Below are 17,536 nucleotides of genomic sequence, written 5' to 3'. Positions count from 1 at the left end.
AGAGATGGACACTCGAAATCTTTAGATAAAAAATAAACCTTACAAAGGCAAGCATTCAACCTCCCAAAAATTGGAGAAGTCTAAAAAGCCAAAATAATAGGAAATATTTACCATGGAACTGTTGTGGATTTTTCCAGAATATCGATGATATCAAGATTTTGCTGGAGATACACAAACCTTTTTATTTCTCTCTGCAGGAAACATATTTAAAACCTTACCTTTAGGAATTTCACTGTTGTATGCATGGACAGAATTGGAGATCATCCTGCTAATGGTGGAGTAGCTATCCTAATGAGTAGTTATACTCCTTTCCATCATGTGCCTCTTGATATTGCTCTGGAAGCAGTAGCAATTTACCTATTAATGTGATTTTTTTTTTAAATTACAGTATGTTAATTTTATTTATCATTGGATGCTGAGTTAAATGAAATTGATCTTGATGATATTATATTACTGCCTGGGCCCATACTTCTTATGGTTTGCTTTAATCGGCACAACACTGTGCGAGGTAGTACCAGAACAAATGGGCAAAGTCATATCATTGAATGAATCCTTGATGATAATGACCTCTCCCTTTTGAATAACAAACTAATACTTCCTTCCATATGCCTAAGGTGGAATTCGAATTCACAACCTGTTGGTTGCAGAGTGAGTATGCTATCCCCTCAGCCAACCAGGCTGGCAATGACTGGCAGTTTTAATTACTGGTTTTATCATCATCAAAATGATCATCTAATATTCTCTTTCTAGTTTTAGATCAGGAAAAAAAATTTTTCTCAGAGATATATAATAAAGCTAAAATAGTAACAAATTTGGCAACTGCTGATGCACATGTGAATGTTAAACATGCAGTACAGTTGATGCATGTCTGTTTAATTTTCAAAGTTTAAATCAATTTCTGAACATATTCTTGCATATAGATTTTGAATGGTTAACAGATGGGTTGGACAATTCTTATAAATGTTATTACTTATTTGTATATAATTAATATTTATCCAGAACTGGAGTTTTGCTAATAATGCATGTTTAAATTTATACAGCTAGGCAAATAGTTGTATCATTTAATATAAATTTGTTATGTTTGTCTTAATTTTTCTTCCCTTAGGATGGCAGGTTTGATGTGGTATGTTGTGTGAGAAGTAAAAAAGCAGTTGAAAGCCAGTATTATCCAAAGGGTTGGTTATATCATTCATTTGAAAATCATTATGCTAAATTTCTGTTGAAAACCCCTGTTAAAGTTTTTGTGGTAAGTTTTTAATTAAAGTATGTGCACTTTGACTTTTTTTTTTCTTGTATTACCTTTTAAATGTTTATTATTCTTTGAAAAATATCTTTGAGAATCTCTGCAAAGCTATTTAAAATTCTTTCAGTGAATATTTTTTTAATTACTGAAAATTTTTAATTACATAAAACTAAAAATTTTAGATATAATATTTAAAGTTTGTATCTAAAAAAAATCGATATTCATCAAGAATTATTTATATATTTTTTTAAAATAGCATTTCTACAATTGATTCAGTAGTATTTGTGTTGTAAAACATAAAATGAAATTGGAAATTAATGAGACACAATCTGGTTTTCAAGAAATAAAGGGACTAAGGAAGGACTCTTCAAAGTTGGAACTATTATAGAAAGATATCTGGAGAAGCAGAAAGAAGTCTACTTATGTTTTATTGACTACACAAAGGCCTTTGGCAATGTAGAGCATGAACAACTGATAGAATGCATCAAAAAATTTGGAGTAGATGGCAAAGATACCAAATTACTGATAAATCTATATTGGGAACAAACTGCCTCAATAAGAATTGCAAGAGAAACCTTGGAGGAATGCTTAGTAAACAAGGGTGTCAGGCAAGGCAGTGTTTTTTCTCTTCATTTAACCTCTGTACTGAGAATATCTTCCAACTAGCAGAATTTGAACGAGGCAGAAATATAAACGACTTAAGATATGCAAACAATATTGTACTATTTATTTTATTTATTTATCGTATGGCATGTACACATGGTCAAAAGACAATAAGATAAAATACACATGAATATAGATAAGATACACATATATGATAATATAAATAAAAAGTAAAGCATCTACATTCAGGCAAATACGAACACTAAATTTATGATAAGCATCAGACAGAAGATTAATCATATTTTAGCATTTAGGTTTTTAATCCAATTGATCACCTCTGTGAATAGGTCAAAGATATCCTTAAATTCACCTGGATATGCAGTCAGTTCACATTCCTGTATTATATAGCGAATGGTTTGGGTCTTTGCTCCTCAGGGACAATGGGGATTTGGTATGTTACCCCACTTCGAAAATAAGTCTCTACATACATACACCATCACCTGTACAAATCCTGTTAGCTGTCATCCATATATTCCTGGGCAGGTCAAATCCAGATGGTTTTTGGAAGATGTTTATGTAATTACAAACTTCAGGTGATACTGCTTGGGACCACAGTACATCTCACCTACTCACCATACTGTCATTTTGGTTAAGATGATTACGGGCGGTTTTTATGGCAGGTCTTCTGGATTTTAGTCTGTTTGATAAAGCATCTAGAATAAATTCATGTATTGGAAGGTGTTGGTTATTTAAAATTCTTTTATATTCACGAAGCAAGCTTTCCTGTAGTCGCAGTTCGGGAGGAGCAATATGGCTCAAAATGGAGAGCCATTGTAAGAGTGTACTCCTAATGCAACTCGTTATTAAACATAGAGTTGAGCATCTAGTTTATTGGCACATTAACTATTGAGCCAGGCAGGAGCACCATACTCTGCTGCACTGTAATCTATACTGATGGCGGTGCACCACAGAGCTGTGGCACTGGAGTCCCATATAAAATATGTGCCTCTTTAATGTCTAACTTATGTGGACATAATTGGAGTGCTGCTGATGATAGCAAGGGAACTTATGTCCACATAAGTTAGACATGAAAGAGGGAATTAGTAGCAGTGTAGTGTGAGGTGGAGGTTGATGGGAAGAGATATTTAGTTGGAAGTTGCCGTAGGCCATGTCCTATGAAAATGGGTTGATAACAGTGATATTCTTTGTGTTGTCAGCATGCATTTGTTAAAGGGAAATCATGTTTTACAAAGTTGCTTATGTACTATAACAAGCTGACAAATGTATTAGACAAGGAAGATGCTATATTTCAATTTTGCAAAGACTTTAGATAAATTGCCACACCAAACGTTGGTCACTAAACTGAAGCAGATGGGATTGAATCATAAACTAGTGAGTTGGATAGGTGAATGATAGGTGAACCAACTAGTGGCGTGCTGCAGGGGTCAGTTAGGGCCATTGTTATTTAATTTGAATATTAATGATATTGGGTAGAGCTCTAATAGTACCCATATATAAAAACAGAAATAAAACTGAATGTAAGAATTACAGAGGCATTTCGCTACTGAGTGTTCCTGGCAAGATCTATGTGAGTGTACTTGAGAAACAATTGAGAAGAATTGTGGAAGGAAAGCTTGGTGAAGAACAAGCTGGATTCAGGCCAAATAGAGACTGTCAGGATCAGATCTTCACTTTATGACAAATAGTTGAGAAAGCATGGGAATATAACAAAGATCTGTATTTGAGTTTTGTCGATCTGGAGAAGGCATATGACAAGGTGCCAAGAGAGAAGCTATTCAATACGCTACAGTTATGTGGTGTTAATGGGGAATTACATCAAGCAATACTTAGTCTTCGTTTGAGTTGTAAGTCAGCAGTTAGAATTGAAGGAAGTACAGGAAGATGGTTTAATGTTAAATCTGGTGTGAGACAAGGATGTACATTATCCCCTCTGTTATTCATTATCTATATGGATGACATTATGAAGGAAAGTGGTATTAAACATGATATCAGAATTGGAGATATTAATGTCAGCTCTTTGCTTTATGCGGACGATGTTATACTTCTAAATAAATCCGCTACAAGTTTTCAAGATTCCCTGACTAAATTGAATAACTGTTGTAATAGATATGGTATGAAGGTCAGCATTAAATAGACAAAGACAATGAAAATAGGTAGAATTGTTGAAAATGTCAACTGTGTTGTGAACGGGGAACCTGTGGAACAAGTAAAAATTTCAGCTACTTAGGCACGATTTTTAGTGAAGATGGTAAATTAAATATGGAAATAGACAACAGAATCAACAAAGCTGGTATGGTAGGAAGTCAATTGAATAAATTCATATGGAATAAGAGAAATTAGTTGGAACACTTAATTAGCTGTGTCAGAAGTAAAACACTTGACCAAAGACTAGAAACCACAGATATGAGAGTCCTGAGAAAGATTAGAAGCGTGACCAGATGGCATCAATGGGAATATCATATTAAAAACGAGGATATTAGGAAAGAACTTGACATTGTCAGCATCCAGGAATGTGTTAGCAGAGCTAATCTCATTTGGTGGAATAGGCGAGGAAAGATTAGCAAAACAAGTGTTCTCGCAGGAAAACCACCCAGAGGAAGACCAAGATATAGGTGGATTGATACGGGGTACAAAGTGCCTTAGATGATAGAAATATAAGATCTGCTAATGTTGTTGTCTTGACAAGTAACAGACTGATTTGGAGGAAAATTGTAGATAGGAAGTTAGTAATGATGTAAATTTTTCATGTAGTACTATCATATCCTGTACACCCCTTGAGGGTACATGTCAGGAATTTGATGATGATGATGATATTGGGATAGGTTTAACTAGTGATATACAACTGTTTTCAGGTGATGCAAAACTTGGGGGGAGAGGTGAGAAATCAAGCAGATGTTGTCATTACAGGACTTGAATATACTGTATGTGTGGAATTGTCAATTCCAACACTGTGGAATTGTCAGTTCAATGATGTTTGCAAGTGTAAGGTTCTGAAATTTGGTAGGCAACAGATGCTACTAATGGTGGGAAAGTTGAGGAGATAAGAGACCTTGGAATGCCGGTGGACAAGGATCTAAAGTTTAGAGGTCACATTGCATAAGTTGTGAAGAACACATCAGATTATAGAAATTATAGAAATAAAGAGGTTCTTGTTTCCCTGTATAAGGCCTTGATCAGGCTTTGTATGGATTATTGTGCACAGATTTGTTCCCCCAGTTTTCATGGTGATGTGGATATGTTTGAAAGGGTTCAGAGAAGACTGACTGAGGTCGTCACTAATCTTTGGCATGTAGGATATGAGGACTGATTGAAGAAATGCAGTTTGCAATGCCTTGTGAATAGGAGGAAGAGAGGGGGGATGTGATTGAGACATTTAAGTTGGTAAAGATTGTTACCAGGTTAATGTGGAGAAATTTTTCATAGAATGGGGGAAAGGGTAAAACAAGGGACATGCTGGAAGTTGTATAAGGAGGGTGTGAGCAGGGGACATAAGGAGTAGGTTCTTTGCATAGAGAGTGGTTGGTTAGTGGAATGCATTGCCTGACATTATGCGAATGCAGATATATTGAATAAGTTTAAAGCGTAGTTTCGTGGGCATTGTGTAATATTATTTGCCTCTCATGATATGTCTTTTGACTCCACGGAGATCTGGGGTTAATAATTAATATATTTTTACTACTTAAATGATTAGTTTCAACCAACACTACTATCTCTTTTACTTTTCTTTTTCTCTATTATATTAGGAATTCTTGAACTGATGATGCCATCAAATTTCATAATTGAGTTGCCATACAATATTGTTTCCTTTTTTTCCCCTTTTCTTTTTTACTTTCCTAGTTGCCATTATTATTATTATATTATTACCACTTCAGTGTTTTCTTGTCTAACTATATTTCTTATCTTGTCTAAATTTCATTAAATGTTTCTCAACTTTTTATAATTCTCTGGTTGATTGGCTAATATCTTGTTTTAATTGGGTTATTTCAAATACTAAGTTATCCTCACTTATTTTATCAACATCATTGTTGCAAAACTTCTTCTCAGTGGGACATTCGATGGTTTGTGTGCTAATTTGAACTTTTGACACTGTTCTGACAAGTTTATAGTGCCATTTTTAAGAGTTTAACAGTATTTCTTCAATTGTATTACTAAATACAATACACTAAAAAAAACTACAAAATATACTAAAAACACTCCAAGTTATCTAAGCAAACACTTAATAAATAAATAAATAAAAATGCAATATTATAAGAGCTGCATAACAACATATCATCTGAAATGGAAAGGATTTTCTATCTGCTAATTGTTCCAAGTTAGATTTCTACAAACATACTAAGAAAAATTTGAAGAGAAAACTTGAAAGAGTAACTTTTTATTTGAAGACAAATAGTTGAGAAATCATAGGAATACATCAAGGTCTTGTATATGTTTTGCAGATTTGGAACATACAGTACAACAAGATGTCAAGAGTAAAGCTGTTCAAAATGTTGCAGTGTATAGGCTAAACAGGATATTATACAAAGTCTTGCCATAAAGATGCTTCAAGTTATCTTCCACACACCTTCGTGCTGCCCAGAATTGCATGAGCTCAATTCCATTAGTAGCTCTGTGCGCAGCCAACATTTGCATGTTTATCAGTATATATATATAGTGAGAGAGAGAGATGTGTTGCTATACAGATTAACATGCAGTAGGGAGATTATGGGAACTATGTGGCTGTAATAGCATCTTTTGTAACAGCTTGTGAGGACACACATCTCTGTCATAATCCTATGAGAACACAAAGTGATGTTGCGATAGATGAATGTTTGGCAGAGAACAATGTCACATGCACTAACTGATGAACTGGGATGAAAGCTTATTGTTTCTACTGGACACTTTCCTAACCACAACTTATGCAGCAGAGAGGGATAAAATCAAAGATACTTCACCAGCTGTATGTGAACAATAGACACAAGGATATCCTCTTCACAGATGAGAAGAGTCATTTAACCACCAAAATGATTGGGTATATGTCCTGGATGGTTGCATAGCACCCAGTATTCAGAGAGGTCATCACCCCACATCAGTGATAGTTTGGTGTGGGGTTATGTATCAGGTGTATCCAAGTTATATTTCTGTGAAAAAGGAATCAAAACCTCTGCCAAAGTGTATCAAGACACTATGCTGGAACCTGTGGTATTGTCCCTGAACAACACCTTGTGTTGTTCAGGGTCCATACCAAAATGTGTGCAGGGGCAAGACCTACCCCCTGCATGCAAGGCAAGGACCAGCAGACTGCAAACACTGGCAAACAGGAAAAAGATGGATGATATGATTGAGACTTACAGACTTCTGAAAGGTCACAAAAAATTTCAGTGATTGAATTTTTCATATTATGGAGGGTGGGGAAAGGATGAGAGGACATCCTTGAGCTGAGAATGAATGCCACCAAGGAAGGAGGATGGTGAGATCTAGATTTTTCTCTCATACAGTGGTGCGTGATTAGAATGGATTGCCATTGAATGTTGTGCTTGCAAGTAGTGTGAATGAATGAATTCAAGAACAAGTGTGACAGCTGGTGTATGTAGCACATGTTGTATGTGGCCTCCCTCAAAGAGTGCCTGACTTCCTGGAGGTCTTACTTAATAATAACATTATTATTTTAACTGAATTTCTTCACCTCCACTTGATTTAGTATTTTTATGCATATATGTTTTAAAGAATGCCATGTTATTAATTTTGTTTATTCTTCTTTTCAGTTAGTATTGTTTTTAGGTTGGCTTTGTTCCTCAATAGCTGTTATTCCTCAGTTAGAAATAGGCCTAGATCAGCAACTTGCCATGCCACAGGTATACTTAAAATCAAATGTAAATATATAAAATATGTAATTGTTAATGATGAACAGAATTAAGTATAGATTATGTATTTCTTAAAATTATTTCATGTTGCTCCAAAAATGAGAAAATAATGGGAAAGCCTTCATGACTTATTTTTAATGGTATTAACAACTCCAAACAATTTTATCAAAAGATGGTTTATTAACTGCTTATATTAACTGTTCATATTTTGTTGAATTTCAAATCAGCATCATCAGGGCAGCACAACAGCTTGTATATGTGACAGTAAGTGAAACAATACAATTGTAATGGATAAAAGATCTAAAGTCTTATTTTGGTGCTCTCTAATGTTGTAAAGAAAAAAAAAAATTACAGCTATGTGGGAGTTGCTCTTGACATAAGTCTCCCAGATTTTTGGCAAATTAATGCAACCATATTTGTTCATGTTAGGAAAATACTTCAAAGCCATGGCTGACTCAAAAAATAATCTTTTGGATCTGTAACGACTTCTAAATAGAACATTCGTTTTCTTCCATCTAATCCTGTGTGAAGGGTGGTCTGCTAGTCCTGACATGCCATAATAATAGTAGTGAATGTATTTTTTATGTTCTTCCTGATGGTAACTAATCTTCCTGTTTGCCCATAGTAGGCCAAGTCACAGGGAACTTCATACACTCCAGGGTGTGCTAGAGGGTGAAATTTAACCTTAGATGAGTGGACCAGAGTTGTTAGTTTAACATAGGTTTGATTGTGTTTAGAAGGCCATGTTTCATCAGTACTTTGGCTATTTTTTTCTGATGTACCTCTGACATAGGGAATAGAAATGGTAATATTGTGCCCCTGTGTATTAAGGGAGGGAGGGCTAATGGGGCTATGTAGTATTTTATCTATTTTGTAGGAGTTGTAGCCATTAGTCAAGAATGTATGGCGCAGGTATTTGAGTTCTGTGGACAGAGCTTTATTGTTAGAACAAATGGCTCTGCTCTGTGTGTAAATGTTTAAAAATGCCATACTGTTGGACTGGACGATGATGTGATTGTTTATGTAGGTATCTTCCTGTGTGTGTGTGTGTAAGCTTTCTGTAAATGGAAAAAGATAACGATCCATCCCTTGACACATTGGTCTCCCACCTTTGGTGGGTGACCAGTGTGTCAAGAAATGATAAACAGTTATTAGATTCTTTTTCTACTGTGAAGTAGATTTTGGGGGTGTTAGCTGTTTAGGCAGGTGACAAATGCATCCAGAGTGTCTTGTCCAGGGGCAAAATGACAAACACATCATCAACATAGCATTAACCACATTAGGAGCTTGTATGTAGCTGTGGTAAGTACTTTGTTTTCAAAGTGTTCCATGTAACAGTTTGCTAAGGGGGAAGAGGGGGGGGGACCATAACAGTACCATTAATCTATTTGTAGATTTTTCCTCCCCATGTAAAGTTTACTATCATAATTATTATGTATGCAGGTTACTTTACATTGGGGAGGAAAAATCTACAAACAGATTAATGGTACTGCTATGGGTTCCCCCCTCCCCCAGAAAACTTTTACATGAAACACTTTGAAAACAAATGTTTTGTTTGGTATTGTTAATACCTTTAAAAATAAGTCATGAATAACCATCAACACCTAAGCTTATCTGTTAAAATAGGAAAGCCTATTTAAAAGGAATGATAAAAATTAAACTCTATGAATAAAAACGAATACTTCTGTGTCATAAGAAGTATTCATTCATATTTATTTTTTATTTATTAAGTATTTCTTTTCTTGATCTACAACAAAATACCAGCACATCTGAGATATCTATGATAAGACAGAACTGCTGAATAAAAAACAAAGTAATGAATATAGAATAAATTTGGTATGAAAATCAGCAAGACAAAGACAATGAAAATAGGCAGAAATATTGAAAATATCAACTACATTGTAAATAGAGAACCTATAGAACAAGTAAAACATTTCAGCTACTTACACACAATTTTTAGTGAAGATGGTAAATTAAATATGGAAATAGATGATAACAGAATCAACAAAGCCAGTATGGTAGGAAGTCGGCTGAATAAATTTATATGGAATAAGAGAGAAATTAGTCAAAACACTAAATTAGCTGTCTACAAGCCAGTGTTCACAATTTTAACTTATGGATCTGAGAGCTGGGTTAGAAATAAAACACTTGATCAAAGACTAGAGACCACATATATGAGAGTCCTAAGAAAGATTAGGGGTGTGAACAGATGGCATCAATGGCAATATCAAATTAAAAACGTGGATATTAGGAAAGAACTTGACATTGCATTGTTAGCATCTAGGAATGTGTTAGCAGAACTAATCTCAGGTGGTATGGTCACTTAAATAAAATGGGAGAGGAAAGATTAGCAAAACAAGTGTTCTCTGCCAGGTTGGCAAGAAAAGACCCAGAGTAAGACCAAGATATAGGTGGATTGATATAATGAAAAGTGCCTTAGAAGACAGAAATATGAGATCTGATAATGTTGGAGTCTTGACAGGTAACAGATTAATTTGGAGGAAACTTGTAGATAGGAAGTTAGTAATGATGTAAGTTCTTCATGTAGTACTATCATAATATCCTGTACACTCCTTGAGGGTACATGTCAGGAATTTGATGATGTATGTAGGATTCCTGAAAGTGTGGATAATTTCAATAATGGTCGGATATTATGTATTCTCTTGCTGTGTACAATGTACACTGAACCTCAGTAAACAAAAGAAAATTCTTAGAAAGCAAAGTGAAATATAAATAAAACAAAAAAATAAGTACACATCAAGCACATCAAATTTTATAAGATGATTTGCTGCTCGTCAACCCAGATGTCTTCCTGCCATTGCCTGAATGAATCACCATAATGATAAACATTGTTAGTTGATTGGATTAGCCACCCCTATAGTTATTTATGTATACTACTAAATGTATACAGTTGCTGTTTGTTATTGGTTAGTTATTTATACTCTGCAACCAAATCTCTTTCCTTCTCCTCGTAAGTTTTTTAATGCCATCATAAACTTACAGAACACACATATCACAGATGTTAATTATTAATAATCCATTTGCCAGTAATGAAAGTATTTCTACTCACACTTGCTCTTTTCTTTACATTTCCCATTTTCACTTGGCTTATTAATGATGATTGATATATTTATACCTTTGAGTAATTCAAACATACAAACCAAATATAGCATTCTCCTTCATTATTGTTTTCTAATATATCCTAAAATAAACATTGTTCCCCTATGCAGATCTGGATACAATTAAAGAACTTGTTATGATACATAGCACATCCATCAAAATGCAAGCACGAAATTTCTATGGGGCACAATGTTTTTTCTTGCTCCATCAGATAGTTACAGGTATGGAGAGAGAGAGAGAGAGGATTGTCTGATGTGAATATGTTGGACTTTGTTATTAATTTGTTCTTTTTAATGGAATGTATCTGGCTGTGGACACAGCACACATTTTTTATGCAATTCCACATGTTTTTTTCTAGTGTTTTCAAACGAGCATATACTAGAAACAATCATTTAGCTGTTCTAAACTCCCTTTAGTTTTATGTGCATTCATTGAATGATCATCTCTCAGCCTTATTTAAATGTTTTTACTCTTTGGGTGTGGAATTTTTTGAAATTTTGAATTTGGGAATGAATTTTTGGAAGATTTAAGGAGCAGAAAGTGATTTATATTCAGTGCAATCCCATACAATGCCCCTCCCCACAGATATCTGAAAATAGCATTGCCATATAGGCAGGTAATTTTGTAATGCAAATATTCTTTGATTTAAACATTTGTTTTTGTAGCTTATCAGTACTGAGGGAAAATTAACTACTGTTAATTTTCCTTCAGTGCTAAACTGTTAATTTTAATTCACTAATTACATACTACTACCAAGGAACATTTTCTGGTGCAAATTTACAAAAACATTATAGAGAAATATTGATTTAAACATTATAGAAGTGGCAGCTGTCCATTATAAAACCACTACAGATTTTTGTTCCAACTCTTGAGCACTGTTTGCTATATATGTTAGCAGTTGAAGCAATAGCAAATTAAACACACATGCACACACACACACACATATATATATGTGTTATTTATCATATATTTTATTTCTGTTCTCTATGTTAAGGACTCCTACGTACTTCGATATTTCAGCGCACTTCAAAGTTCCCTTGCAGTTGGCCCTCCAGTGTACTTTGTAGTTACAGCAGGCTTCAATTATACCAGTTTTGAAGACCAGAACTTATTATGTGGCACTGTTAACTGCACTAGGGAATCCTTGATGACACAGATTTCTAATGCAGCTGTTTTTGCAAACAGGTATTTTTTTTTTTTCATTATTTATTTTTATAGATCTCCTTCTTTCAGCCACTTAATATATGTAAAAATCATATTACATATTTTGTGCTTGAGAAAAAATCATTCTTTCCAAGAAATTATATCCTGTTTAATCCTTTATTCAAGTGTGATCAAACTTTATGCATGAAGTATCTTCACAACTATATAGAGGATAATGGCTTCACATTACTTGACTTAGTATCCTATAATGAAAAGAACACATCCTTTCAAATACAGCAATCCCTCGATTAGTGCACCTAATGTGTTCTTTAAAACAGGCGCATTAATTGAAAACGCACTAATCAAATATAATAACCTATGGGAAAAAGTATAATTCGTTCCTCAAATTTCTTTTTTGAACCTTAATTTTTTTATAAAAGAATTGAGGTATGTCTCAGGGCCTAGTTAAAGAAAAACCATGCTGAAAGACAATAAAAGAAAATAAAACTAAGAAGTATTATTATTATTATTTTACTTCTTAACAAAGAATTGAGCTAACGTAGTTTGGCAGGCATTATGTTTATTTTTTTCATACAACCGATGGTATCGCCCTATTGCCTCTTCTACTCTTCTGCAAATTTTACTGCTTCTCTCCTCATCAGGGTCAGTCTCTAAGCATTGCTGCTTAAAAACTTCAATTGTACGAAAAATATTTTCAAATTGTTTCTGTGAAATCTCTTTTCACTGACTATCAGTTATCAGTGGTTAAATTTTCTTCATATTCTTCGGGATATTCCCACTATGCATCTAAAACCGCACAATTCTTCAGAATGAGATTTAATTAATTATTGGATGTTATCATTGGAGGGGAGAAAGAAATGAAGGATGTATGAAGTGGTCGCCAACACGTGAAATCATGTGCTTTATAGATAAAATTTCCCAACTCTTATGCAAGCAAAATAGTTACCACTTTAAAAACTACAATGAACATAAAAGAGAAGTTAATTTTCTGATGTGTAATAATAAACAACTCATCCCAGAAGATGGATTGATTACCCTATTATCGGAATGGATTCTCCTTTATGTGACATGCACAGAAGTGTCGAAGGGTCTTGAATCTGTGGGCCTACTATAGCAGACGACATAAATTTTGGCAATAAAAATTTGGAACATAGCATACATGGAAGTAGTGTAGTATGCCATTAAAAATAACTTCGTAAAATGTTTTAAATTGGTAACTAAATTATTTCATTCTGGTGAGTGATTTTTTAAAATAGTTAGCCATAAAATATATAGATAGAAAATTTTAACTCTCAGGGGACCCTGTAACCCTTAGAGAGCGCGTCCCCTGGGTGGCGGATAGGGGAGCCCACCATGTGCTCGTGTGTCTGTGTGTGTACATGCGCGCGCGCGCGTGTGTGTGTATGTATATATATATATATATATATATATATATATACAGGGTGTTCGGGATAAATTTGACAGTTTCGTAAGGAAAAAGAAAATCTTCTTTGTATCTATTAAATTTAATGAATTGACAAAAAAACATTACAGGCAGAGTTAATTACAATACTATCAACAAGATTTACTCAAAATAACCACCATTAGCATCGATCACAGCTTCAATTCTGCTTCGGAACCTCGAACAAGCTGATGCTACAGTCTCCCTGGGAAGGGCCGCAAAAACTGTTTTAATTTTATCCATTAACTGGGCTTTTGTATTACTGGAAGTGCGATTGGTGTCTTTTTCAACTGCGCCCCATACAAAATAATCCATGGGGTTAAGGTCTGGGGAGTTTGGAGGCCAAACATTTGGACTGGTGAAGTCGTAGAAATTTTCAGACAACCATTTTTGACTTTTCCCAGAGGTGTGGCAAGGGGCCGAATCCTGCTGCCATACATACAGCCTACCATTGGCTACCCTTGTTATCCAGGGCTTGACTACAGTTAGCAACTCCACGAACAAAGCCCGAATTCCAATGCCAGGGTTCTTCAACACCTGTTCCTGCAGATTTGCGAGGAATTCTGCTGTACGAACGCAATCAGATCGTCTGCTAGGGATCTTTCTTCTTGCTACATCCTCGTAGTCACCATTGCAAGTCTCTAGTTCATTCCTGATTGTTTTTACTGTATTCAGGGAGCATTGGGCAGCAGTCGTAATATTCTTATTTTGATGGCGGGCACGAATCATCATGATACAAGTTATTCTCTTCCATGATTCAGGTGGGTTCCAGCTATCCATCCTTTCTGACATCTTGTATATGAATGAAGAAGGGTCCAAACTTTTAAATGAAGAGAAGTGTGTGTTAATACATGTAACTTACGGAAAAATATAATTAATTATAAATATGTCAAATTTATCCCGAACACCCTGTATATATATGGTGGAGTGGTCCGAATATACTGAATAAGGACTCGTGGACCAACACGGCCATAAGGGGCGATCATCTTGATTGTAAGGGAAGCGGCACTCCCATGGACCCCTAGCTGGATCTATCCTCTCCTTCTTCTACTTTGAGAAAGATCCACTTACTTTAATCTTTCCTATAAGGCCTTATCAGCCAACTCTTCTTACTTTATGACCCTTATGCTATTAGAGTACTCGAGGGCCATGGGGTCTTTTCATTTCTGGCCTTACAACTATGCCCTCTCTATAAACCTTACTATATTTCTTCTATAATCTACTCTTTCCCCTTCATTATACTCTATTCCTCCTATGGGTTTAAATTCGGAAGAAGGCTAGTTCAGAAGCCTTAAGGTAGCAGCCCTACCACTGAACTATTTCATTGTCAGGCTAGTCCCCCGACATGGAGAACATAATCCTACTTGTAAGCTGACAGAAAAAGATAATCGGATTGAATCTATGGGAAATGACCCTGGAATGGAAAAGGGAAAACGAAAATGGAAACGACAAAATATAATACACATAGCAAACTGGATTGTAAGAGGAATAGCATATAAGGAAATAGAATTAGACCAGTTACTAAATGAAAGAAATTTTAAAATAGCAGTAATCACTGAAACAAAAAAGAAATTAAAAGGAACTATGAGAACTGAAAATTTTAATGTGATATACAGTGGAGTCGACAGAGACCAAAGTGCACAAGCAGGAGTCATGATATGAATACATAACTCCCTTTCAAAACAGTTAAAACATTATAAATTATGGAATGAAATAATAATAGAAGCAAGAATAAAAATAGATAGAGGCTATTTAACAATAATTGGTTTATATGCCCCAGAAGAAGGAAGAGAACAGGATAATATTGATTTTTATAATCAGCTACAAAACATATATAATAAAATAAATAAAAATGACTACATAATTTTAGCAGGAGACTTAAATGCAAGAATTGGAAACACAAAAATTAATAATAATATAGGAATACATGGAGAACACACTCTAAACAGAAATGATAAAAAATTGATTGACTTTGTAGTTTATAATAACCTAAAAATAATGAATTCCTTCTATAAACATAAAGACATATAAATATACTCGGGCAGCAAAAGGATGGAAATAAATATTAGATTACTTCATATTAAATGAAAAGACATCAAAATTTTCACTAGATGTTAGAGTTCACAGAGGATATGAAATAAGCAGTGACCACTTCCTTGTTAAAATAAAATTAAGATTACCACCTAAATGGCTACAAGTAACAAGAACAGAAAGAAAAATTGAAACATTTGCTTATAAAACTAGACTATTGAATGACACAAATGTACAATGGCTATATGAACAAAGAATTAACCAATATCTAGATAAAATAAAACAAAATGAAGAAATAGAAATAGAATGGCTTAATATAAAAACGATACTAAATGTAGCAGCAAATGAAAGCTTAGGAAAGACCAAAAAATTCAATAAAAGAAAAAAGCTGAAGATCTTCAATGATACCATCAAAGAAATAATTAAAAAGAAAAATGAAGCCTATCACAAATGGTTAAGCAGTAAAAGATTAGAAGATGAAATAGAATATAAAAGAATAAGAGCCATAGCTAAAAGAGAAGTCAGAAAAAGACATAGAGAATCATGGAATAAATTTGTTTCTAATTTAGAACATGATTTATATAAAATAAGACCCAATGTGTATAAGATTTTGAAACACCTAAATGCAGATACCAAAGAAAACATAAAATTAAACACTGAATTATAATTAGAAGATTTCTAAATTACTAGACAGAACTGTGGACAGACAAATATTTTAAAAAAGACAACTGGCAAACAATCAACGAAAATGAAAAGGAAAATAACTGAAGAAGAATTAGAAATCAGCCTGAAAGAAACAAGAAACGGAAAATCACCTGGAGAAGATAAGCTAGGTTCAAAAATATATAAATACGCAGGAACAAGATTCAAAAAAAGACTCTTACTATTTTTAAATAAAATTTACTCAACTGGTATTTGAGTATTGGGGGAAATAGAATCGAAAAAAAGCAATTGTGATTCCTATCTTTAAGAAAGGTAATAGAGATGACCCTGAATACTATAGAGGTATCAGTATACTAAATTCCTGTTACAAAATATATAGCAGAATCTTAAATAACAAACTAATGAAATATTCCGAAAACTTTATTCTAGAGGTACAGAATGGATTTAGAAAAGGATGATCATGTATAGACCCAGCCTTTTGCCTAAAATTAATAGTAGAGAAAAGAAGAGAATATAATTTGGAAACACATATTGCATTTATTGACTTTGAAAAAGCATTTGACAAAGTTAAAAGAAACATATTATTTAACATATTAAAAGAAAGACAAATACCAAATAATATCCTGAAAACTATCACAAGTATATATGAAAATAATTCAAATACAAATAAGATTAAATCACGAGCTATCATATACAAGAGAGATAAACCAAGGGGTCCGACAGGGATGTCCCCTCTCAGCAACTCTTTTTAATATCTACTTAAATGAAATAATAATAAAATGGAGTAAAAATTTACATGAAGGAATTAAACTTTCACCTACAGTTAACTTAAACACTCTCCTCTTTGCATACGACCAAATAATAATTACAAATTCTGAAGATAACTTGCAGAAAGCTATTTTAAATCTAAATGAGATATCCAAAGATTATGGTATGATAATATCAACAGAAAAATCAAAAACTATGGCCTTTAAAGGACAAGATCCAGCAAGAACTAAGATAGTAATAGATAACAAGATCTTACAACAGGTGAATTCATTTTACTACGTAGGATATATGATCACTTATGAAAATGAAAAAGATATAAACATAAAAATTGCAAAATATTTAAAAATAACAGGTGTAATTAACTCTATATTTAAACCAAACCTAGTTCAAAAACAAACCAGACTAAAAGTATACAATACATTAGCCCGACCAGTCTTAATGTATGGAAGCGAAATCTGGACAATAAAACAAAAAGACAAACAAAGATTAACAACAGCAGAAATGAAGTTTATGAGAAAAACTACAATTTATACCCTATTTGATCACAAAAGAAACGAAGATATTATGAAAGAATTAAACCAAGAACCAGTAATAGAAAAAATTAAAAAATATAAACATAAATGGATGGAACATGTTCAAAGA

At 33.8% G+C, this 17,536-nt stretch overlaps 1 protein-coding gene across 1 annotated transcript in view; it reads left to right on the top strand.

Annotated features, from left to right (window-relative positions):
• The window catches only part of LOC150099417 (NPC intracellular cholesterol transporter 1-like), a 477,548-nt gene that overhangs the window by 256,921 nt on the left and 203,091 nt on the right, over positions 1–17,536 (top strand). The window contains exons 14-16 of the mRNA XM_090404409.1: positions 1,106–1,246; positions 7,609–7,698; positions 11,822–12,012. Of these exons, the coding sequence (XP_090260535.1) occupies positions 1,106–1,246; positions 7,609–7,698; positions 11,822–12,012 (422 nt within the window). The remainder of the gene's footprint in view (positions 1–1,105; positions 1,247–7,608; positions 7,699–11,821; positions 12,013–17,536) is intronic.

Source organism: Typopeltis vanoorti, chromosome 14, assembly GCF_054136105.1.
Source record: "Typopeltis vanoorti isolate ZY-2024b chromosome 14, IOZ_Tvanoo_1.0, whole genome shotgun sequence".
In the NCBI taxonomy this organism is placed as follows: domain Eukaryota; kingdom Metazoa; phylum Arthropoda; class Arachnida; order Uropygi; family Thelyphonidae; genus Typopeltis; species Typopeltis vanoorti.
The sequence above is the reverse complement of the archived record's forward strand: the minus strand, read 5'-3'. Positions and strand labels throughout refer to the sequence as shown.